At 35.9% G+C, this 25,108-nt stretch overlaps 5 protein-coding genes across 5 annotated transcripts; 2 read left to right on the top strand and 3 right to left on the bottom strand.

The window, feature by feature from the left end:
• Positions 1–216: 216 nt before the first annotated feature.
• On the bottom strand, positions 217–4,007 carry LOC147559301 (tagatose-6-phosphate ketose/aldose isomerase, putative (Mog1/PsbP/DUF1795-like photosystem II reaction center PsbP family protein)). Its single transcript, XM_086661184.1, has 8 exons — positions 3,400–4,007; positions 3,008–3,087; positions 2,856–2,916; positions 1,966–2,023; positions 1,715–1,775; positions 1,468–1,540; positions 756–879; positions 217–583 (listed from the first exon to the last, which is right to left on the bottom strand). Exons 1-7 carry the CDS (start codon positions 3,715–3,717, stop codon positions 787–789), a joined length of 744 nt encoding a protein of 247 aa, XP_086517310.1. The 5' UTR covers positions 3,718–4,007; the 3' UTR covers positions 217–583; positions 756–786.
• Positions 3,997–5,862, top strand: TLP18.3 (thylakoid lumen 18.3 kDa protein). Its single transcript, XM_086661185.1, has 3 exons — positions 3,997–4,549; positions 4,626–4,818; positions 5,499–5,862. The coding sequence occupies exons 1-3, from the start codon at positions 4,106–4,108 to the stop codon at positions 5,744–5,746; spliced, it is 885 nt and encodes a 294-aa protein (XP_086517311.1). The 5' UTR covers positions 3,997–4,105; the 3' UTR covers positions 5,747–5,862.
• Positions 5,863–7,031: 1,169 nt separating this feature from the next.
• On the top strand, positions 7,032–10,349 carry LOC147559299 (heat shock factor-binding protein-like). The gene is made up of 5 exons (XM_086661183.1): positions 7,032–7,302; positions 8,391–8,453; positions 9,470–9,493; positions 9,595–9,637; positions 9,991–10,349. The coding sequence occupies exons 1-5, from the start codon at positions 7,282–7,284 to the stop codon at positions 10,134–10,136; spliced, it is 297 nt and encodes a 98-aa protein (XP_086517309.1). The 5' UTR covers positions 7,032–7,281; the 3' UTR covers positions 10,137–10,349.
• Positions 10,350–10,514: 165 nt separating this feature from the next.
• On the bottom strand, positions 10,515–14,513 carry ABCI12 (cobalt ion transmembrane transporter). Its single transcript, XM_086661182.1, has 8 exons — positions 14,053–14,513; positions 13,466–13,582; positions 12,698–12,934; positions 12,024–12,188; positions 11,866–11,941; positions 11,448–11,512; positions 11,067–11,233; positions 10,515–10,973 (listed from the first exon to the last, which is right to left on the bottom strand). The coding sequence occupies exons 1-7, from the start codon at positions 14,419–14,421 to the stop codon at positions 11,081–11,083; spliced, it is 1,182 nt and encodes a 393-aa protein (XP_086517308.1). The 5' UTR covers positions 14,422–14,513; the 3' UTR covers positions 10,515–10,973; positions 11,067–11,080.
• A 7,562-nt stretch (positions 14,514–22,075) lies between these two features.
• On the bottom strand, positions 22,076–23,714 carry LOC147559297 (AWPM-19-like family protein). The gene is made up of 4 exons (XM_086661181.1): positions 23,456–23,714; positions 22,779–22,998; positions 22,524–22,569; positions 22,076–22,350 (listed from the first exon to the last, which is right to left on the bottom strand). The coding sequence occupies exons 1-4, from the start codon at positions 23,580–23,582 to the stop codon at positions 22,258–22,260; spliced, it is 486 nt and encodes a 161-aa protein (XP_086517307.1). The 5' UTR covers positions 23,583–23,714; the 3' UTR covers positions 22,076–22,257.
• Positions 23,715–25,108: the final 1,394 nt, after the last annotated feature.

Below are 25,108 nucleotides of genomic sequence, written 5' to 3'. Positions count from 1 at the left end.
AAACGTTTCAAAAGGATAAAGCTTTGTTTATGTTGTAACAGTCGTGTATATCGTTACTGTCACAATAAAAAACTTGATGATAGTAACGATATATTTTTCAAAATTATTGCAGAAACATAGAGTATAGAGAGAATGGGCCACAAACGATAATACCAGTAACGAATAAAGCAAATATAACGGTCTCGTTTTACATGATTATCTAACGGCAAAGAGTCAGAGAAGAAACTGTAAACATCGGAATTAACAATAATAAAAATAATGATTACAATGGAAGACTGTTATTTCCGTTGCAACAGCCGTCTTTTGAACTGTCGGAAATAATGACCCTAATCAACAATAAAATGATAGATTGAAATGCAATCAGTTGAATCAACAATTCTGCATGTTATAGTTCTTACTAACAAAATTTCCAATTTCCGGGAACCCTAGATTTATTTAAGGCTTATAATCCCAAAATCCTCTGAGATCAAAACCCTTGTGAATTCAAAGGTTTAATTCATGTCTTCTTCCTCTACTATACGTTTTCGTACATTACAAGTCTTCTGAAGATCAATACTCACTGTATCTGGTTTCATTGACAGCACTGAAATCACAGATGGGAAAACGAAAACATTAGCTCCTTCAAGAATCAAGATAATGGCCCATAGTCGTTGCTGTTATAACGGAAAAACGGATGATATAACAGTTTTTGTACGAAACAGTTACAACGGTCACGAAACATTATAGACTGTTCTTAGAACTGCAACTTCACAGACCTGTTAATTGGACATCTGACTGACTGAATGGCTATAGAGTTGATATTGAGATAGCAGCAGAACGGAGCTTCATACCATCCTCGTTCCATTTAGACTCGGGGGCAGCTCCTCCAGCAACATATGCCTGGTATACATACATATAGGGCAAGCTTATAAGATCTACATGAAAAGATAATTCATATAAACTGTGAGCAAACTAAACTTTCTCGCATGTTTCTCTAAAAGGCTCTTATTATATACTTGACGCCCCGCCTTCTGGTTTAGCGCCTCATTAGTATCAATAATTCCAAATAAATATAGTTGGCACATATTCTGATATCATCATTTGTTTGGGAGCTAAGCAGTACTACTCGGTAAATCAAAGAGGTATTTTCTAATTTCTATAATATGAGATAGTCGAATGAGTCTGAGTCTATTCCGTCCCACATCGACGCCTCCAGAGACCCGCTTTTCGCACCCCCCCCCCCCCCCCCCCAAACTTCGACTAAAACCGAAATGAAAATAGTTATAATATATAATAGAGGTATAGTTATCAAAAGATAATTTGTTGAATACATCACCCACATAAGATGGATTTTGATGAAACACTAGTTCTAGTCCAGTACTTGCGAAAAGTAAGACAACCAAGATGATTTGAATCGCGAGCTGGCTCCACAGCTCTGAACTAAAGAGTGCATGAAGAGGAATAAGTTTTTTATACGGATTATAATACCTTCCCACTATTAACCACAGCTACTAAAGCAAAATGCTGTTCATCAACACCGAACTCATAAAAGTAGTAATTCCTGAAAGGGGTTGAATAGCAAATCAAAATTAGTAGCAATCACATTACAAATTTGTACATATATGTGTACCACACACACACACACACACACACACACACACACACACATATATATATACATACATAAATAGCGTAATTCGAAAATACTGTCTTTGATTTGAAGCCATCAAGTTACCTGATACCACCATCAGCTTCTTTGATTTTGATTATGCGAGCGGAGTACAGATTTGCACCCACTGCACTAAAAGATTAGGATTAGTACCACTTGACATATAAAAAGTCTTTTTACCATAAAATAGTTCATGGATAGAAACATAACAGGATGACTAAATCAATACGAAAGAGTCGAGTGGGGAGAGACAATGATGTGATCTAAATTCCAAAACACAATATAAAACAAGATGAAGTGTACCAATTTAGATTTACCTGGAACGAAGAGTTTCGATACTTCTTTTAAGGAACCCAAATCTGTGATATCTTTGGCCTGTTTAATAAAAGGAAACTATAATTGGTCAAGGAACATCTCAACACTTAACAACTTTTCTTACTAAATGCTTTCAAGTAGAAAAAACAGTCACTAATTTGCAAGATCATGCTAGTGGTCTAACAAGGTTTTCAACCTATTTAATATGGACATCATTATCAGTATTCTTAATCGGAACCGTACATGGTTTCGGGTGTATATATATATATATATATATGTACTTTTCGTAGCTTAATATACAAAGACATTAACCTAAAATAGTACTTTTATGGCCCTAACAAAGTACACATGTAAGATGTACATAGGGAATCAGACATTATACCCAATGAAGTGAATGAGAGGATCCCACTATGGTACTAAAACACAAGTATCTGAGACAGAAAAAATCCCATAAAAGGAGCATCTATGTTACACAGCTTTAACTGGTCGAGATGAAGGACAATCACTGTTTCAAAGGTGTTCTACAAGTAGCTGAAATTGGCCTCATAACTGTCCAAACTAAGAAAACGGTTGTTCGCCAACCAAATAATTTCCAATCGAAAGGAGCGAGGAAAGTCCAACAAGACTATCAAAGTTAATGCAGTCGATAACGAGCAAACATTTCATCTGCAGCAGAATCATAAAGCTAGACCATTTAAAAGATAACAAAGGAATTGATATGGTCATGGGTACCAATTGTCCAAGAAGCAAATGTTATGTCATAGCATCTTAGTATAGACAACCAATAGTAAATAAAACATGATTAGTCTATCTAGATTGCATTTCTACATAAACTTTTGAAATAAAGACTACCTTAAGTATAGAAAACCGAAATAATTAGAATTTCACAAACCTCTAAGAAAGTAATCTTGAGCTGATTGGTCGAGCGAATGAGCACACTCACAACTTCTGATCTATTAAGAACCACGAAACCTTCTAATAAGTTGAAACAAACAACCTTTTCCCACTCTTAATTTTCAAGTTACAAGTCATAAGATCACATACCCGTCCGGAGTTTGAAATCGTGCTGCATATGTCTTCGGCTTTGCCTTGTCCCCATATAATGACATTCCAGCACCATAATCCTACAACCATTTAGACCCAATCCAAATTAATAAAGAAAGTTTAGTTTCTACAAATAAATTTGACCTAAACTATAATGCTTGAATATAACAAAAAATGGCTCCTAAAGTGTGATTTATCATTTTATACTCAAAGGGTATCGAATAATAAATCCACTAACCAAAATTCCATACACTGAAGTACAGTATTTTGAACAACTTCTAAATTCAATGGAAAAAACCCTAATTGATATAGTCTTGCAGCAGACTAAGATATGGCAATCACACAAAGTTCTAAGAAAAACCCTTTTGGGGGAATTTAATAAAAGATTATACCTCAGGTTCTGTCACGTCTTCAAACCCAGGAGGAATGCGAATGGAGAATCCACTTCCATAGAATTGAAACCATGATTTCGTACTTATAATATTTGAAAGAATTGATTTTGGGGGTGCATTTTGAGTAGAAGCAGATGAAATTGGGGGTATTTTTAAAACTAGTGCTAGATTTAAAATGGAGATGGTTATGGTCCTGAAAACAAAATCTCTCTTTGTAGAATAGCAAATAATCGTGGGTTTGAATTTGAAAAGGGTTTTGGAATTAGGGTTTTGGAGAGGTTTTGTAGGATGTGAAGAGAGAGAAAGAAGGAAGGCCATGAGAGAGAAAGTGAAGAGAAAACATCCATTTTTGGGAAACCAGACTGGAAGTAGATAACGTGATGACAGATATAAGATGGTATTCTTTAGGGTATATTAGAAAACATTAGGGGCATATATGTCATTTAACTGTTTAATACCGATTTTCTTATTAGCATAATTGGCCAGATTTTAACGTTTACCGTTAGTTCTCTTCCCGCCATGTGATGAAAAGACGAAACTACCCTTATCTTTATTTCATGGCTATTAGATATTTAACATCTTATCCAGAACTCAACCATTCAATCCAAATCCAAACCATCCAAACCCTAACCCTAAAACTAGAGTTAGAGAGAGAAACTAATTCAATTGGAACCAACTTTTGTTCTGTTTTGTTCTTCTTTCTCTCATGGAAACCATTTTATCTCCTCACTCTTTTATCCCTCTTCTCAATCCTAAATCTTCTTCTTCTTCAAAGACTCAATTTTTTTCATCTCTCCAACCCATACAAAATTCTCTCTCTCTAAACAAACCCATTTCTTCAAATCTCAAGAAACAAAATATTCCATCACTAAAACCATCAATTCCTAAGAAATGGGTATCTCAAATTCATCATGGTTTAGCAGCTCTAGCACTTTCTTTAGCTATAAATTTTTGTCCAATTTTGCCAAGTGATATAGCAATGGCATCAGAATTTAATATCCTCAATGATGGTCCACCTAAAGAATCTTATGTTGTTGATGATGCTGGTGTACTTAGTCGAGTAACAAAGTCGGATTTGAAACGATTGTTATCGGATTTAGAATCAAGGAAAAACTTTCATATAAATTTCGTCACCGTTCGAAAGCTTACTGTAAGTTCATCTCTTCAAATTCTCTATAATTCTTTCGCTCTCGCTCTCTCAATGACATTAAATCATATGAATGCAGAGTAAAGCAGATGCATTTGAGTATGCAGACCAAGTTTTAGAAAAATGGTATCCCACCATTGAAGAAGGAAGCAATAAAGGGCTTGTTGTGCTTGTTACTAGCCAGAAAGAAGGAGCTATCACTGGTGGACCTGCTTTTGTTCAAGCTATTGGAGATACTATTCTTGATTCCACTGTCTCAGAGAACCTTCCCGGTAAGAATTTTTTTGTTCTTTATCTGCGTTGATCAATATAAATCGATAGCCACTCATCCGATCTGGTTGGAGATGACAAACCCAAGGTCGGACACCTAGCAACTCATCCTCAACGATAGGGTTATGACACCATGTCGGAGCCCATTACGCCTAACTTTCCACAAAAATAGGCTTACAGAAGAAGGGCAACTTTTGCACTATAAACTTCCCACATTCAATATCCACATACAAAAAACAACTCTTACAACTCCTATAGCCATAAGAGTCACGCTAGCTATACGTATTTACTATACAGGGTAAGATATTACTTGCTCAACGAGCTAGCGGTCTTGTCACTCAAAACTCGCCTTAATAGTAAACAATGTTAGAAAAATAATAATTTCTTCTACATATAGCATTTCTGCTCCCTACGCCTAAAATTCGTCAACCCGTCTCTGGAAACAAAACTCTGATACCATGTTAAAGCCTGTTGAGCCAAACTCTCCTTTGAAGAGACGGTTGTCTAAGCCTTGAACACTAAGGCTTTCAAGTCAGCTTTGAGAATCAATAGATGAATGATTGGGTTGTGGTTTGGAATTTTTTATCAACTTTGTGATTTTCCCTCTTATTGATTCATCTTTTTCTTGTTTGAAGATATAATAGTTAGATGATAAAATGTGTCTTTTTTCCCCTTCTTGCAGTCTTGGCTACTGAAGAGAAGTACAATGAAGCTATATATAGTAGTGCTAAAAGACTAGTTGCTGCAATTGATGGGCTTCCAGATCCTGGTGGACCAAAGTTTCAAGACAACAAAAGAGAGTCCAACTTCAGGAGCAGAGAAGAGACTGACGAAAAACGCGGACAGTTCACTCTTGTAGTTGGCGGTTTGCTAGTAATCGCCTTTGTCGTTCCAATGGCACAATACTACGCGTACGTTTCCAAGAAGTAAGTTGTGTATGTATAACACTTTGTTGTAAAAATTCTTATTTAGAACAATGTAATATGAGAACTTATTGATTGGAATGACAGAATTTTCCCGTATATGAATAAATTTTAGTTTGTAAATTATTTTTGTTCTTGATATCTTACAATGTTACGAGGTAGCTAAGAACGACCATACTATTGTATTTTTTGAAGGATCGTTACCCAACAATTTCATAACACATATGATATAGCATGAATTTATCATGAAAATAAATTAAGGACATGAAATAACATCGAAATTTGCGACTACTACGATCACCAGTGAAAGAGAGCCTTGCAACTATGACTATGGATCTAAAGGAGGGCAAATATATATATATATATGTTGAAATGATTTCTATCCAATAATGTATTATTTGGGTTTTACTCAAACTAGCTTTCTTCTGGAGCAATAATATGAATTCTACTGCGCTCAGAATCCTATATCTGAATCGAGCTAAAACTTGAACATTAGATTCAGAATCAATGTACATTTTTGTAAATCAAAACAGATATACAGTGCCCATAAATTTCCCCAAAATTAGTGTAGTTTGAACCCAAGAGAGAATTTATGAGAAACATTCGTAATGGTTTGGGGGACACAAATGTTAAAGAGACAACAAGAATTCTGATATTCTTTGACACAATTTATAGGGATTTTTTTTTTGGAAAGTTAACTATGATTCTACGAATTCATTACGAACGCGTTTATTCATCAAGATTTCATAAGTACGATAACCTCCTAAAATTAAACATTCAACTATGGAGCTTAAAGCCCATCTAAGCTAGTGGCCTAATACCTATCAAAATATTTTATTTATACATTAAATCATTCAAGTTCAATAAACTATGAATTCCACCTCCGTTGAGAAAAAAATTTATTTGAGACTCCTTCATTTGTTTATTGCAAAACCACCTCATTATCTCCATCATTCGCTTCACCACCCCACACCCAGCGACAACCACCACCACCTTCTCCTCCTCTCTCGGGTTAACCATTCCTTAAGACTTCTCCTAAAGCCCGAGAAAGGGAGAGAAGGAGAAGGTGATGGCGGCAATGGTGTGTCGTAAGTGCTCGTGGATCGTAGTGATGAAGTAAAGGTGATGAATATGGAGAGAGAAAGTCCCCTTAAGGGTTTCAAACAGGACGCTGATACAGGACTCTCTCGTACGCTCTCTGTTGCACCGTCCCTAATAAGACAAAGGGTATTTTAGTCTTTTCTTTAATTATCTTCACACTGTGAAAACACAAAAATATTCCTTATCGTATTGACCACCTAAGCAAGAGTGTATGGCGAGGGTAATATATCATTTTTCCTTTCAAGGTAGACTAGTAGATATTAAAATTCTTTTGTAGGCCCCAAAATCATTTTGAATGTCCCAAAGCATCCGTCCACCTTCCCTTAACAATAATCCTTCTTTATAACTTTTTCTTTTGAAAACCATTCTTTGAACAGAAGAGAGAGAAAAAGAGAGACGGACATAAACAGCTCAATCGAAGTCCAAAACCAGAGAAATTTCATGGATAAGAACAGCAAAACGGTTTTGATCCTCAACCTTCCTTTGTATTTATTACGTTTTATATCATAGTTTCTTCACTGCTATTATTATTAGGGTTTGTGAAAGAAATGCTTCTCAATTATCAGATTTTCAAGGGTTTTTCACTTTTTTTGTTTAGATCGAACCATAATGCAGATCTCTAGATAGGTCTATTATGTGTTATTGCGAAAATGATTTAAGTTTTTAGTAAGTTTAGTGCGGTATATACTCAATTGATTTTGTTGATGAAGTTCCAATCATAAACCTCATGAACTTGATTTGAAATAGCATTTTTTGTTTAAGGTTTCTCTGCTGTATTATGAGTTAAAATTAGGGTTTCATGTTTACATTTCTCTGTGGATAGATTAAAGAAGTAGTTAGATGATTCTCTTAGAATTAGATGATTAGGATCACTGATTATGTTGAATTTAGTCTTGTGATTATTAGTACTTGATTTGCTATATTCTTCTTCAAAAACTAGAAAGGGAAAACCCATTGGTTAAGTGAAAGCCCTTACCAAGAAGTCTAGTAAAATATAGTCAACCAAAAGTTTTAGTATTAGTATCGCTATTGAAAGTGTGTTTGAAGAGAAGGAAAAAATGAATGAAGAAAACCCAACATGTAAATAGTTGTATATGACAATTAGCAATGGATTGAAAACCTTTCTTTCGGTTCTAACTTCTAGTTTGTTTTTCAATTATAATAAAGTGTGGATATATTTCGTTTTCTTTTTACCATCATTTTGAAAAATACAAGAGAATAACATAAATGGTGGAGGAGTGAAGAAGGTGAAATTGGGGTTTGAAGTTTCGAACAAACGAATGCTAGCATGAGATATAAACTATAAATGGTCAGGTGGAGTGTTAACAATCCGTAGAAAGGGGTTGTTCATTGCCAGGAACCATATGTATATACTCATCAATTGATAGTCATGCTAGCTCACTTTGGGATCATACAATTTTGGTCTCAGCTTATTGTCATATTTTCACTGAACTATTTAAATTCTTATTTACTTGGGTGGTTGCAGAAATTTCATATTTCTAGACTGTACCTTTCGTAATACTTTTAGGACATGTCCTTTTTGGTGGCAGGAGGCGCAGTACGGGCATGAGTCCGAAGATGGGAAGCAAAGCACTGCCGATATGACTGTTTTTGTAAGTTTCTAAACAACATGAAGTTATAGTTAATAAGCCTTCTTCGTAAGAAAAGATAAGGAGTGTAGACACAAGAGCATTGTACCAAAAACAAATTAAATAGGAATCTTGACTAACAATATAGGAGGTTCTCAGCCTGAGAATAACCTTAAAGATCAAATCTTAGAGCATCTCCAATGCAACACCCAATCTTAGAAACTCTGAGTGCCACCTAGGATTTTTAGAGTTTTTTCTTAAAATTCCTCTCCAATGCAACACTCTATTTGGATCTCTAACATGACGTGTCGAGAGTGGAATAGAGATATCTCAAGAGGACACTCTATTTCTAGAGTGTCCTCTTGAGATATCTCTAATTGTCCAACTCATCAATATTTGATTTTCAACCAATAGAAATCGAGTCTTCTATATTTTCTAAAATAACTAATTATTTATTGACAAAAATAACTATGCCACATAAGTAAATAAGATAAGTTTAGAGTTTTGCATTGGAGACAAAAAAAAATTGAGGATCTCTATTAAAGCTACCTAGGAGTGAGAATCTCAATTGAAACTTGACACATATGATGAATAGAGATTTTTATGAGTTTTGCATTGGAGATGCTCTTACCCATCTCAAAAGTTTTCCTTCTTTAAACTTTTCAGTTCTTTGTATTGAGTCTATTAACTAAAGGAATATTGTTATATTAGGAGTCTGACGTCTCCATGTTTGTAGGAAAAAAAAAAACTTAATTAGAGTATCTATGCAATAGTGGACCTCATCAGTCTTTGCAAACTTTTTGCCGGTCATTTTGTTTGGATATATTATTGGTTAGCATTCTTATGCTTTCTAAGATGTTATATATAATAAATGCACACCAGAGTAAAAGAAAATCACGCTTTCCTCCTGAAATGGGTTTGGGATTGTTGATACTTGAGTATGGAGTCTTTGCTTTTGCTGTGTATTTAGTTACCCATGCTAAGACTGTTGTTGGTAATGGAGTTTAATTTCTGGCTGGGTTTTCTTCTTTCTTCTTCAGGTTCATAACCTTCTTCAGCAAATGGTAAGTTATAACATACTTGGAAACTAGTTCCATTTTCAGTCCCCCTGAATTTATATTAAGCATATCTTCTAGTTGCTAAAAAGAATCATTCTTGTTTGCAGCAATCTAGGTTCCAGCAGATGTCTAACTCCATTGTTTCAAAGAATATCCTTTTCAGTGTCTGAGTTTTATACATGTTACCGCACTAAAATATCTGATAGGACGAGGTGTTTGTAGTGGACACTTGCACTCGTGAAGAGGTTGAGATAGTTGTTTAGAATATCGTTCAAAAGGAAAGTTGTTCTTACCTATAGCTACTGACTCCTGTGCACTTGCTTACCATTTAGGGTTTAAAGTTTAGGAAAAGGCACTGTTCTATCTCATTTAGGAACTACCATTGTTGCTAAATCTTTATAAATTATTATGACTATCTTCTGAAATGTGTCAAAATTACCTCGCTGTGTTTGTGATTGATGTGATTATATGTAGAGTTCTTGATTTCCTTAACTGCAATGAACTCGATGAAATGGGAAGCCGGATAGACGAGCTCGAACAGAGCATTGATGAACTTCGAACTGAAATGGGCGCAGAGGGTTCACCTTCTCCTTTACCTCCGTCCAAGTTTAAATCCGAAGAAGGGAAGCCAGGTGATGGTTCTGCTTAACTTTAGGACCACTAAAGAAGCTAAACAGTTGCAAGTCTTGAAGGAGAGGATATTGTTTGTGAGTGATCCAAAAATTTGAACATGTTTCGTCTGGATTAATTTTTTGCACCGAGTGTCTTCAAAGATGTGTTGGATACGAATGTTCTTCTCTTTTATATATGATCGTGCCCGATCATCGAATCATCCCACTTTTAAGCTGTTTCAATTGGTATAGCTTGGCTTATCGTGTTTTATACTTATCATTTATCTCCATTTTATTAAACTTTACTTTAGATTGAGCCAATTAACCTTTGTTAAAGGGTTGTATCGATAAATGTAGTTAATAGAGAAAAAAAAGGGAAAGGTATAAGACTCCTTTTAACAGGCAGACACACAAGATGGAAGCAACATAAAGTACCAATGGTAAGTATATTCATAATACTAACAATTCTGTAAAGAGCTGTTCAAGAATTACATATGGGTAATGTGAGGAAGGGTAATCCCCTTCATCCACATAAAAAAAGGTATCATAGTATTGAATTTGGTACATGAATGAGCATTTCACATCTCATTGCTGCACATAATTATATCGATCTTCATTTCGCAAGATGGACAGAAAAAACTTGTCCACTGTTGTATAGGTTGACGACCATTCACACCTAAATATTGGACGCAACAACTTCGAACTATATAAGCAAAGAATCCCTTCCTTTACGAAGCATAAATCGACCACCCGCCTTGAGTGTGATAATCTTATCTAACGACTCCCATTAGTCTTGAATGGACTGGGAGTTCTCTGAGCAGTTGATTTGCCGCTGGATATTTTTCGCAGGTAACTTAAATCTCTGAGGATTAGAACTGCAGCCGAGTAAATTCAAAAAACAATAATCTCAGACTTTATAATACACGGAAGTGCTAGTAAAATGAGGGATAATGTTGTGTGGGTCTTACATGGGGAAAGGATATTATATAAGGTAGCATTCAGAAAAGACGGCTGCCCCAATTACACCGGCAAGGCTCAATAAGGAAACAATATCTGCCATACCAATGGTTGAGTTCGAAAGGAAATAAATCTTGTGTGTGTTGCCATCTCCGTAGAAGCCTCTTACAATCATTGCCTGAAATACCAAGATTATGCAAATGAAATTACTCAAAAGGGAACTTCTCAAGATCAATGTTATGGATTTGAGACTAGATTGCTCTTGAAATGATTAAGATAGTATCCAACTGTTGTCTGATGCTAAGTCTAGGTCAATGATGGAAACAAGTTCGTGTGTTACACTGGAAACTGAGTACTGGGATCGACGAACTTATATGTGAGTTGGAATAAACCTGAGTGATGTGCTCGGCATGGCTGAAAATATTTTTGAAGATTCGTCGAACGTATGTGAAGAAAACTGCAAAATTCAAACAGTCATAAAAGAGAAATATAATTATTAGGATTACCCGCTTACTGGTAAGAAACTACCACATATATGTCATACATGCTGGTTTCACGAAGCCAAATTTCGACGCAGTTAAACAAACTCGCAAACTTATTTACTACTGTTCCAAGTGAACATCGTGACTAGGCAAAGAGCAATACTTGAAACATCCCAGAGCCATAACAACTTGAGAAGAAGCCAAACAATCTCCTAAAGAATTTGTTATGAGCGTCACCAATCAAAATTGCTTTGACCCTCTGGGATTACGTCGAGGAAATGAAATTCATCTCTAATGAAGTGACTGATTCTTATACATAGGAACTTACTCTCAACTGTTTCCATAAACGTCAATTGCTTCCAGTTAATCCTACGAGCTACAATCCCCAACGCAGCATTTCGAACCTGCAAAAATAAAATATTATACGAAAAATTCAAGAGTAGAAATAATAAAGGGAGCTCGTTTAGATGAATAAATTTATCTTACCTCATCAAATACTAGACTGATGAACCTCAAGGAAAGCAGTAAGGTGAGGATTATTTCAGCTACCGGGACGCCAATGGGTATCAAGGGAAGCATGAACCATCGTAAAGCAGAAGCCAGTTGCTCTGGAGTGGTGGTCGTCAAACAAAGGCTCGCACTTTGGAAAATCTTTCATGAAAAGAGACCGAATTCTATGTTATTTCAATTCAATTGACGAACCAAAAGATATAATTCATGAAGAAGAGTTCAAGAAAGCTAAAGTGCTGAGCTACCTAGTTAAATCTTGCTCTGAAAATCAAGTTAAAAAAAATTGATAAAACATTTACGTATATACTCTAGAGCCAAGTAGTAGGTCTGGGCCGAGCAATTGAGTATCTCGGGTATCAGATGAGGATTTGGGATAGCTCGAGCATATAGCGACCCGAACTCTGCCAGTCAGTTGTTATGTTCGAGACTTTGAATATTTATGATTTAATTTGAATTATTAAAGTAGAGTTGATAGCAAACTCAGCTAGAACTCGGTCGAGTTACTCGACTTGGACCGGAGGAGTCGAACCTTGGCGATCCTGAGCCGATGCCCGACCCAAATTGCTTAGCTTGAGAGACTAGAACTGCTTTTACCAGAGACCGACGACCCAAAAATAAATGTAAAAGATGGGAAAGAAAAAGGTATATACCGTGAAGGTTAAGCATGCGGATGTGCTTGCTACTGACAATCCTTTCCTTGTAAGCTGCAGAGGACCTAACTTCATGACTAAATATGAATAACCTCCCAAAGCTGAAGGAATATTCGACAGTCCTGTCATTGTTGGGGGTGGGGTTCTTAATTGGACTAGTGGAGGTACACCATCCGAACCAAATCCCAACATTATAAATAGAATCGTGGACAGCAATCCAACTCTTCCCAATTGGTCCTACACAGATGTTAACTATCAATCAGAACAGGACAGCAGTACAATAAACACAATGATCTACAACTCTGCTCAAGTTTTTTTTATCTGCGAAGAGTGAAGTATGAAGTAGAAAAAAGAGAACAAACCGATGGAAAAGGAAAAACAGAATTATCTGATTTGGATAAATGGAAGCAACAAGATTTCCATTAGACAAGGTGCAAAAGATTACATAATACAACCATATTTCTACTTATGGGAGTTTATGTCAACCATTGAATCTTAACTTTCAACAGCCGAAGACTACTAATACTGTCACACCCAACTACATCTAAGTTATAAAAACCGTGAGCGTCAATCGAAAATCATTTATTTCATCAATTTGGGGATGGTAGAAATGATAGTTTGGTTCTATTAGTGGAGTCACTACCACTCGACCACACAGGTGTCCAATCTCGAAGGGACCTACTACGTCAATTGGATATACTTGGAGCTGTAAGTTTCTCTCTCCTTCTTTTGGAGATTAATGCTTTATTAGTTAAGAATCAAACTTACCATCCAAACTTGTCTGGGGAGAATCCATATGGACAGAAGAGCCAAATACCCAACTAACCCAAACCGCATAATGATATGTGATCTCGCAGGTAAAACAACAAGAGCCAGAAGCCATACCTACACAAAATTGACACCAATTGGCATCTTAAATGTAATTTCAAAAGAATCAGAAGTATTAAAACAATTGTGAGTAAAAATTGTCATAAGCTTCTCAAAGCTTAAAAAACGTAAATTTTTATTCAATCATTGACATAAGTTCTCCAAAAATAAAAATGCCAACATCTCATATATCAATATCACAATCAACAACTCTAATGAAACCCTTTGTCAACAAAAAAAAAAAAAAAAAAAAACTCTAATGAAACCCTAACAATAATTTCCTCCCAAAATTCAAAGATTCATCTAATAAGAAAAGAATTAACCAAAAACAAGCATACCCATTCAACCTAAACTTCAATTTCTGTAAAAAGTTTGAACATTTAAGTAGCCTAGTTGATAACCTAATAAACCCATTAATCAAAATCCTTCTTAGAGACATATATTACATAATCAATCAAGAATCTTTCTTCTTTGAAATTAAAATTTACCAATTTAATTCGAGGATCCACGGAATGCAAAAATGTGGTAGGGGATGAAACATACTGACAAATTGGACTTGAAGTAGCAGTGGAAATCAATCTCAGAATTCTCTCAGCTACTACTCCTTTTGGAACCCATTTAGCCCATTTCCCGATTCCACCATTTTCATTCACTGAACTAAAAACTACATATTTTCTCCTGCTTTTGTTTACTGATTGGTGATGAGTTTTCTTCCATGGAAAATGGGTTCTAGGGTTTGAAAGATTGGGATGAAATTGAAGTGTTGATTTCAAAGGAATTAGGGTTATTTGAGTTGAATTTGAAGGTAAAACTGGAAAATAGAGAGTTGGGAAGGTTTGAAGTCTGATGGAGTTCATGGTAGAATGTTGTTTGGTTTAGTGAAGAGGAAGAGAAATACAGAAAACTTGTCATTATTCAGCAGTGCCCGGATAATTACACCCATCTTTCTCTTTTTTTTTTTTTTTTTTTTTTTTTAATCAAACTTCTTTGATGGGCCAAAAGGCAATTTTTTTGAGACAAAATAACATCTATTGATTGATAATTAAGCGAGATACATTGATGTTCCAATGAGATAGAGTGCAGTTAGGAAAACTAATAGTGATAGTTGTGTTGTTCTTCCTAGAGTTTACAGCAAAATTATAAGTTTTACTGTTAAACTTCATATATATACATGCAGAACAGAAATATTAGTAAAAGATGGAGCTTGCTTCTTGAGTTCATTGAAAACATGTTTTGAAGTCCACTTCAACTCATCGTGACTCGAGCATGATAACCCACACAGCTCCATAAGGCTTTCTAGCAGATCAATCCATACTTGTCCCAAAACTACAAAGATGAATAACAACTCTCGGGTAGGGTGAAACAAGAACTTACCATCTTCAAAGAAGAAAAATAAGTTCCAATAATCGGAGTCGTGAGACTCCACGGTTACCCTCCAGACTTCTCTCAAAAGAGAAATAATATCCAACCGTCTACCGAAGGAAGAATAATTGAATACCTGGTAATTAGGGACGCTGAACCAGTCTAGGTCGAAAGACCCCGCTGAATCAGCACAACATGGTAGCAAGGCTACCCAAGGCGAAGAGAGTGTTAATAGAATTGTACTCCAAGACAAGCAACGAAAAAATCTCTTTCGAAAAGCGAAGTCGATATAAGCAGCTCCAGTAGAGGTTTGTGCAATTAAGTTAGTCGATTTGCCAGGGTCAAACGTTTGGCCTAAAAGGAATAAGGCCCAAGCTCGAGTAGAAACTCCAGGATCAAAGGGGTGCCCTAGCCAGTAGCAATTACAAGCCCAATAGAAGGAAAGTAACTTGGGCCCAGTGCAATCCGAGCCCACTAAGACTTTGGTAGTCGGCCAAGGAGATTGTGGGAGGCAAGTGTGAGGATACGTGTTACAATCAGAAGGAACAAGCTCTCCACAAGTGGCACGCGTCCTGTCTCTCGCAGTTGGCCGGAGATTGGTATTGTTATCGGAATCTTCAAGCTCGGCGCCGAGAAATCCATGAAGGTAAAATTCAAACAAACTTAAAATTACACACTGATCTACTACCATCGTATTAAGAGAGAAAGGAAATAACCTTCCTAAAGAACAGATCAAGAAGGATTCTAGAAATAAACAGAGTTACTAATATGCTGGTACAGACACAAAACTTGAAGTTTAATAAGCTACAAAAGGATTCTTAAGAAAGATTTATGAGATTACAAATGAAGTAGACACACTAAGACAAATCTTAGTACACCCATCTTTCTGATTGTCATCACTTGCATATTTTTTAACACTCTCCTTACACCTAGGGTTGGGAATCGGGGCAATCGGGGGATCGCGGTTACTCTCTCATCAAGTCAGGTCGGTCAGGCTCTAGTATTTTATGTTCATTATGACTATCGGAAAGACTGCAGCAGATAATTTCTTATAGACTGGTGTCCAAAACTCGTCTAAGTCCGCACACATTTTCACGTCTGAGGTGATCCGCCCCGAACAATACTCAAGGCGTACCACCACAGACAACACCACAACCACCACCCTTTGCCTTTGTATATGTCTCCTACCTTCTCTTCACTCTCCCTCTATTCCCTCTGTCATTATATTAGAAAAGAAGAAGAAGAGAGAATTGATTTTTGATTTCATTCATTAACATTAACCATTACAATTCAACTCTTGAGTTTAAATAGAGATTAAGAGAAAGAGAGAAACAGAAAGAGAAACAGAAAGTAGAGAGAGAGAGAGAAAGAGTTAGTTATAACTAACTCTTTTCTTAACTAACTCTAAAACCCTTCTTAACTAACTCTAACAGTTTCATAACAACTTTTCTAACTAATGTTGATTAAGCTAATCTAACTAGGTTATTGATTAAGCTAATCTAACTAGGTTATAACCGAGAATAATTACTTATCCTTAACATCCCCCTGCAAACTCAACATGGGTGGAGAGATGTTGAGTTTGGATCTTAGGGCAGTAAACCGAGTGATGGAGAGAGGCTTGGTGAGGATGTCAGCAAGCTGATCATGGGTAGAGATGTGTCGCACCTGAAGCTTATGATTCTTCACCATGTCACGCACAAAATGATAAGCTATTTCAACATGCTTCATGCGACTATGAAATATTGGATTGGTTGTGAGATAAGTGGCCCCTAGATTGTCACACCAAAGTATTGGAGAAGAATTTGATTGAATTGTTAATTCATCAAAAAGGGATTGAATCCAAAGAAGCTCAGAGGTAGCATCTGCAATTGCCTTGTACTCAGCCTCAGTGCTAGAACGAGCAACTGTTCCCTGCTTCTTAGAACACCATGAAATCAAATTAGAGCCCATGAAAATGAGAATGCCACCAGTGGACTTTCTATCATCTGGACATCCTGCCCAATCAGCATCTGAAAAGGCTTGGAGGTTGCAATCCGAGAAACCATTAAGAGTAAGAGATGACTTATGAATTGTAAAACAATAGTCAATGGTGTTCTTGAGATATCTTAATATTCGTTTAACTGCACTCCAATGATCTTGAGTAGGTTGTTTAAGAAATTGACAAACTTTGTTGACAGCATACGAAATATCCGGTCTGGTAATAGTAGCATACTGTAAGGCACCCACTGTGCTTCTATATAAAGTGATGTCTGAGTCACTTAAAGGATCACCCTCATCCAACTTCAGAATTGTGGAAGGAGCCATTGGAGTAGAGACAGACTTAGCATCATTCATCTTTGTTTTGAGAAGAAGGTTGGAGATATATTGCTTTTGAGAGAGAAGAAGACCATCTGAATTAGGTGTCACCTCAATTCCAAGAAAGAAATTGAGAGAACCTAAATCAGAGATAGCAAATTCTTGAGAGAGAGAAGAAATAGTAGATTGAACCAAAGAAGAGTCACTCCCAGTGATGATGATATCATCAACATAGATGAGAATATAAAGAACAGAAGTAGAAGAGATGCTATAAAACAAAGAGGTATCAGTTTGAGAAGCCATGAAACCTTGACTTAGAAGATAAGAACTTAGTCTCTCAAACCAAGCTCGAGGAGCTTGTTTGAGACCATAGAGTGATCTTTGTAGTTTGCAGACATGAGTGGGTTTATCTGAATCAATGAAACCAGGAGGTTGGCTCATATAAACCTCTTCCTTGAGAAAGCCATTAAGAAAGGCATTTTTGATATCAAGTTGTCTAAGAACCCACCCTTTTGAGACAGCCAAAGAAAGTATAATTCTAATAGAGACAGGTTTGATGACTGGACTGAAAGTCTCCTCATAATCTATACCCTCAACTTGATTGAAGCCCTTAGCAACTAATCGAGCTTTGTATCTAGAAATAGAACCATCAGCATTTTTCTTGATTCTAAATACCCATTTACAGCCAATAACATTCATAGTAGAAGAAGAGGGAATAAGTTCCCAAGTACCATTCTGAATTAGAGCATTGATCTCCTCAGACATGGCTGATCTCCATTTGGGATCTTTAGAAGCTTGGAGATATGTAGTTGGAGTAATGTCATTGGGTGGAAGAGAAACAGTATAAGCTTTTGGTTTTCGAATACCATCTTTGGCCCTGGTTATCATAGGATGAGAGTTCAAAACAGGAGGAATTGAAGATGGAATATGAGAAGAGGATGGAATAGGAGGAGAAGATGTGATAGGAGAAGAAGATGGAATAAGAGGAGAGGATGGAATAGAAGGAGAAGATGGAATAAGAGAAGAGATTGGAATAAGAGGAGAAGATGGGATAGGAGGAGAAGATGGGATAGGAGAAGAAGATGGAATAAGAGGAGGGGAGAATGGAATTGAGGTGGAAGGTGAGAAAGATTGAGAAGGAGTGATAAGTGATTGATAGGGAAAAAGGGATTCATCAAACACCACATTAGAGGAGATGACAATATGATGATTGATAGGATTAAGACATCTATGACCCTTATGCTTAGGACTATACCCAAGGAAAATGTGACAAGAACTTCTAAAATCTAATTTGTGTTTATTATAGGGTCGAAGACAAGGATAACATCCACATCCAAAGATTTTGAGATAGTTGTAGTCTGGTTTTGTGTGAAATAAAGCTTCAAGAGGAGAGATGTCATGAAGTACTGGAGTAGGCAATCTGTTTATGAGATAGACAGCAGTCTCAAATGCAAAATCCCAAAAAAGAAATAGGTAAGTTAGCATGAGCTAACAAAGCTAGACCAGTTTCTACTATGTGTCTATGCTTTCTTTCCACCATACCATTCTGTGCATGATCATGAGGACATGAAATTCTATGACCAATACCATTTGCCTCAAGAAACTTGGATACATTTCGAAATTCACCACCCCAATCAGATTGTAGACATTTTATTTTGAGAGAAAATAGAGTTTCAACATGAGATTTGAAGAGAAGGAAAGTTGAGAACACATCAGACTTATTAAGAAGGGGAAAAATCCAAGTGTATCTAGTGAATGTGTCTAGAAAGGTAACATAGTATTTGTATCCATTAAAGGAAGGAGTGGAAGCAGGTCCCCAAACATCAGAGTGTATTAAGTCTAAAGGAGCATTTACAGAAGATACACTTGATGGATGAAACAGAGAATGGCTTTTGGCCATTTGACAAGAATTACAAACAAATGGAAGAAGAGAAGTAAAATGAAGTTTATTTGATTGAATTACATGTTTCATTGTTCTGAAGGCTGGATGACCAAGTCGAGAATGCCAATCAGGAGCCAATGAGGAAGCATAGACAGCACCATTAATATCAGATGAAGGAGTATGAAGCTGAACTTTGTAAAGACCATCCTCACATGGCCCTTGGACAAGCTCCTTGTTAGTTTGAAGATCCTTGATGTTAAAATGATAGGGAAAGAATTGAAAATAACAATTATTGTCTTTAGCAAACTTATGAACAGATAGAAGATTCTTAGTAATAGAAGGAACATGAAGAATGTCCTTAAGTAAAAAAGGATTAGAATCAAAAGATGCATAAGTTGAACCAGTATGAGAAATAGACAAACCTGAGCCATTGCCAATCTTTACTTGACCTTGACCTTTGAATTCTGATTGAATGCTCAAATTTGCTAGTTCAGAAGTGACATGATGAGTAGCACCAGAATCTGGATTCCAAGTGGTGGAGGAAGAAGATGAAGAAGGTGGTGGAGCAGAAGTATATGTGTTATGAATCTCTGGGAAATAAGTCTCATAATCAGTAGAAGAGGGAGAATCAAAGTGAGAGGGAACATAAGATTGATCAGCATCAGAGTAGGGATAAGAATGATAATAGGCTGATGAGTAATCTGGAAAGTAAGAATGAGAATCATCAAATTCAGTAAGAAAGGTTTGATGATCAGAAGAAGAAGAAGATTTAGGTTGAAATGCTGAGTTATTCTTATTGTAACAGTAGAAGGCATAATGACCTGATTTGCCACAAATTTGGCATATAACTGGAGAAGAATTATTAGGTGATCGACCTCTAATCATATTTCTACCATGAAATCGCACATCAGATCTTCCTCTTCCTCGAAAATAAGAAGGAGCTCGATGAAAACCTCTAGAAGAAGAATTTTGAGTGAAATTAATAGAGGAATTAGCAAGATAAAGAGAAGCCTCATGTTGTAATCTGTTTTCTTCAATAAGGAGAAGACCGAGAAGATCATTAATAGAGTAATTTTGTGATTGAAGAGAGAAAGCAGCACGAAAGGGGCCATAATCAGAAGATAGACCTCTGAGAATTGTATCACAGAGATCATCATCAGAGATAGGTTTAGAAGCTTGTCGTAGTTGTAAAGCAAGAGATTTGGCTTTGTTAAAATAGGTTTGAATGGAATCAGAACCTTTCTTTAAAGATTGAAGATCATGTTTGAGGTTTGAAACTCTAGCTTTTGAGTGAGAGGAGTAAGATTTTTCTAGTTCAGACCAGACCTCATGAGAACTGGATAGATCAAGCACTTGACTGTGAGTTTCTTCAGTGAGAGAGGCAAGAAGCCAGCTGAGGATCATTTGATCTTGCTTAATCCAATTAGTATATTCAGGATTAAGTAATGGAAGATCTGAATCATGAGAACGAATGAATTTGGTAGGGCAAGGAGATGTGCCATCCACAATACTAAGAACATCATAAGAACGCAGTAGAGGAAGAAATTGAGATTTCCAAAATATGTAGTTTGTGGATGTTAGCTTATTTGAAACATATTGATTGACAGTAGAAGGAGATGGAAGAGTAACAAAGGAAGAAGAAGAAGAAAAATTTGGAGAAGAAGAAGAAGAACCAGTAGCCATTAATGGAGAAAAGGAGAAAATTTCGTTGATTGAAAGAAGAAAAAGGAACAATTAGACAAAGGAACAATTAAACAAGGAAAAGAAGAAGAAAGATTTAGAAAATTAAACCTGATTTGATCGAGAAGATCGAAAAAGTTGAAGGCTCTGTTACCATATTAGAAAAGAAGAAGAAGAGAGAATTGATTTTTGATTTCATTCATTAACATTAACCATTACAATTCAACTCTTGAGTTTAAATAGAGATTAAGAGAAAGAGAGAAACAGAAAGAGAAACAGAAAGTAGAGAGAGAGAGAAAGAGTTAGTTATAACTAACTCTTTTCTTAACTAACTCTAAAACCCTTCTTAACTAACTCTAACAGTTTCATAACAACTTTTCTAACTAATGTTGATTAAGCTAATCTAACTAGGTTATTGATTAAGCTAATCTAACTAGGTTATAACCGAGAATAATTACTTATCCTTAACACATTAGATCACAAGCGAACGTTCGACACCCTGGAGGAGAGATTCAGGCAAAACTAGTGTCAGCGGTAGAGGGAACCTCTCTATTGTAGATAAAGAGAAAAGACAAATAATGTAACGGGGAGAGGAGAGAGAGTGTGAATGGAGAGAAGAGGAAGCGAGTGAATGGAGAGAGAGAGACCAGCGAAAGACTTGAGAGGAGAAAGAGACAGAGAGATAAGAGAAAGTAGGTGGTGGTGTGATTGGTGATAGCTGATGGTGTTGTGGTCAGCGATGATGGTGAATTAAAGAAGTCCAAGGTCGAGAAGAGAAAGGACGGACCAAACACAAAAAAAAAATATTTTTGAGGTCTTCAAATTAAGCATCCTTTCAAGCACAATTAAGTCAGATATATCAAATCAAATTGATTAGGAAGTGATCTAGCAGGGAAAATCATAGGCAGATTTGGGAGGGAATCTCGAATCAATGGTTGGGGTTGATTTGTCAACTTTCTCTTGATTTGTGTCCTAAACTAAGAGAAAATTTCGATCGTTGTTTTGAAATTCTCTCCCAAATCTATGTCGGATTTCTCTTGCTTTATCACTACTGAATTGATGTTTTTGATGGAGTGTTCTCTCCAAAAACAATTTCATCAGTCTAATGAAACTCGATAAGCCTGTATCGGCACTCTATCTCTTAGTTTGTTACATTTTTTTTTTTACTATCATTCTATCTAGAATTTCCTCTAATATTAGAATATTTTGACATCTCGTCATTGCAATTGCTAACATTGTAATATTATTTTTATAGCAAGTCTTCAATTGCTTACATTATATTGCAAAAATAAAGAAAGTTAATATTTTATATATCAAATAAGGGCAATGTGCCTTCACAAAAGTAGTTACACTTCCCACACAAGAGAAAAGGGAGAAAAATCAAACCAAATCAAATAAAGAAAAACATTCAATATGATATTTTTGTAGTGAAAGGTTTGATAGTAAACAATCAAAACCCTAAGATTTTGACTCATCAACGGTTGATGTCTTGGATCCCTGAGTGGATTGCACCAGCACAAACCAATTGTGTGCCACTCAAAATGAATGTAAATGTCTCCAATGCTCTCTACAAAATTTGAATGAAAAACAAGTAAGAAACAAAATTTTAATTCTTTCTCTCTAATAATTTACTTGGTACCTATTCTTTTATTATTTTTCATACATGAAAAAAAATTTGAGCTTATACTTTCTTCCCTCATTACCACAAAAAATACTGAAAAATAGTGTTTTTCCACTTACCAAGTTTGAATCTCTAGGTCCAATGCTAATCTCTTTCCATGCCAACCTGCAACACAAACATCTCTCAATTAATGAGATACAATTTTTCACATATTTATGACGCGAACGCACTACATTAAACTGCAGTAAACCACCGACGAAACTTCTGTCGACAAAATTTATATCGTATCAAATATATAGTAGTAATAATTTTTGTAGATATTTGATGTATGTTATAAAAAGATGTTGTAAAGAGAGAAAGAGAAGTGTATTTACCCCATAGCTAGAATAGTGAGAGCCCAAGTAATGAAGGAAGTAGTTGCAGCTGAGAGCAAGTTTGGTAGATTCCATTGAAGGATGTTATTAATTCCAGAGATTGATGAAGCAATGCCCACAAGACCAGCAACAAGTGAGAAAATAACAAAGAATCCAGTTGCCATGTTTCCAATGGGAAAGAATATTGGAAATAGCCTAACTGGGATCATCAAAGTAGAAGCTGCAAATTCATCATATTTCATTTTCTGAGTAAGTTTCTGAGAGATCTAAACCCATACAAATTACCATGAAAAAGTGTAATGTTAAAGAACTAGAAAAACTAGGCAGACTCTATGCAGAAATTTAATGTGGCTTGTCGTGATTCGATGGATCAAATTAAATCATTGGAAGGGCAAATCACAACAAGCCAAATAAGATTTATGTCCAGAATCTGCCTAATTTTTCTTGTTTCATTATTTTTGTTCTTACAACTATAGCTATTTTGAAAACATAAACAATTATAACAGAAGAAAATAAAAACGTACGAGTTGAAACGAAATTATCTGATATTGAAAAGACACTAAGCCGAAAAATGAAATTGTTTCTGTTATAATAGTTGTTTTTTGGATATACATGCATCATGAAGTCATGGTTTTGATTAGATTGAAAATGTTGAAATGTTATGGTAATGTTTTAACCTTTTTCATAGGTGTGGTTGATCCCATACTGAAGAGCCCATCCAGCAATGATTGTGGTGATTCCATACATGACAAGATTAAGGAAGAGAAGTACAAAAGCTAAGGACTTTGCTGCTCCATCTGCCATGGTTTTCAAATTGAGCTTGAAGTTTCTATATGTTCAAGATTGGTTCTTGAGTTTGAAGTGAGATTTATACAAGAAAAAAAGAAGAAGATAGAGAGATATAAAGATATAGACTACTTTTGCTTTTAGTTTTATTCTTCTGCCTTACATTCAAAGAAATGAGATTTATACTTTGCTTTTGTTGTTGGGCTTGACCCATTTAGAGGGAAAGAATAATAATAATAATAATAATAATAATAATAATAATAATAATAATGTAATAATAATTTTGAATTCATTGAAATTATTGGTTTGTAATGGTTAAAACATGTTTTGGGGCGCCAACAACTCTTGGTTAGAGTGGTAAGAATTTGTTAAAATGAAAATGGAATTGGTTTTGATATATGTAACAATTATTGTTCGATAAAAAAAAAGAACTTAATCAGATGATGCTATGCTCGATTTCTTTCTCGATTCGAGATCTCTCTCTCGTTGGAAATGACATTAATGATGAACTAATGGTAAAATCTTACCTCTAATGGTAATTGAAGCGTTGAAAATTTGTCAAACGAAAAATGGAGAGGACAAAATTATTTTGATATACTAGTTCAATATTTTTTTTTGTTCGTCACATATTACGAATAATTATATATATTTTGTTGAGCTTTTTTTTGTTGAAAATATTTTGTTGAGCTTGTTCCTAACATATTATTTCTGATCATAACCCATTACAAGGAGAAACGAAAAATTAATTTTAGAAAAATAATAAGAGTTAATTCCTATATGGCCCCCTACTTTGTGACCAGCTTCCTTTATGGCCCCCTTTTTTTCGTAAATTCAAATATGGCCCCCTATTTTCATGGAAATGTCCTAACTACCCTTTCTTTAAATCTTTTTTCAAAATAAAATAAAAAAAACAAACATAATTCCACCTCACTTCCCTCTCCACCACTTATCTCTCTCCACCTCACCTCTCTTCCCAAATCATCTTTCTCTCTCTCCAACTCACCTCTCTCTCTCTCTTCACCTCACTCTATCTTCTCCGATGAAGGTCGCCGGCCGGAAAATTTTTCCGGCCGGCGACCTTCAACCTAAAAAAAAAAAAAATTTTTTTTACTCTCATCTCCCTCTCTCTAAAAACTCCGGCGAAGGGGGTTCCCTTCGCCGGAGTACGGGTCTGTTGAAGAACAGACCCGATCTGGTCTGTTCTTCAACAGACCCGTACTCCGGCGAAGGGAACCCCCTTCGCCGGAGTTTTTAGAGAGAGAGAGAGGTGAGAGTTAAAAAAAAATTTATTTTAGGTTGAAGGTCGTCGGCCGGAAAATTTTCCGGCCGGCGACCTTCATCGGAGAAGATAGAGTGAGGTGGAGAGAGAGAGAGGTGAGTTGGAGAGAGAGAGGTGAGGTGGAGAGAGAAAAAAAGGTGAGTTGGAGAGAGAGAAAGATGATTTGGGAAGAGAGGTGAGGTGGAGAGAGATAAGTGGTGGAGAGGGAAGTGAGGTGGAATTATGTTTGTTTTTTTGATTTTATTTTGAAAAAAGATTTAAAGGA

Source organism: Eschscholzia californica, unplaced genomic scaffold (genome assembly GCF_041429995.1).
Source record: "Eschscholzia californica isolate CP2 unplaced genomic scaffold, dmEscCali1.0.p SCAF_2, whole genome shotgun sequence".
Taxonomy (NCBI): domain Eukaryota; kingdom Viridiplantae; phylum Streptophyta; class Magnoliopsida; order Ranunculales; family Papaveraceae; genus Eschscholzia; species Eschscholzia californica.
The sequence above is the reverse complement of the archived record's forward strand: the minus strand, read 5'-3'. Positions and strand labels throughout refer to the sequence as shown.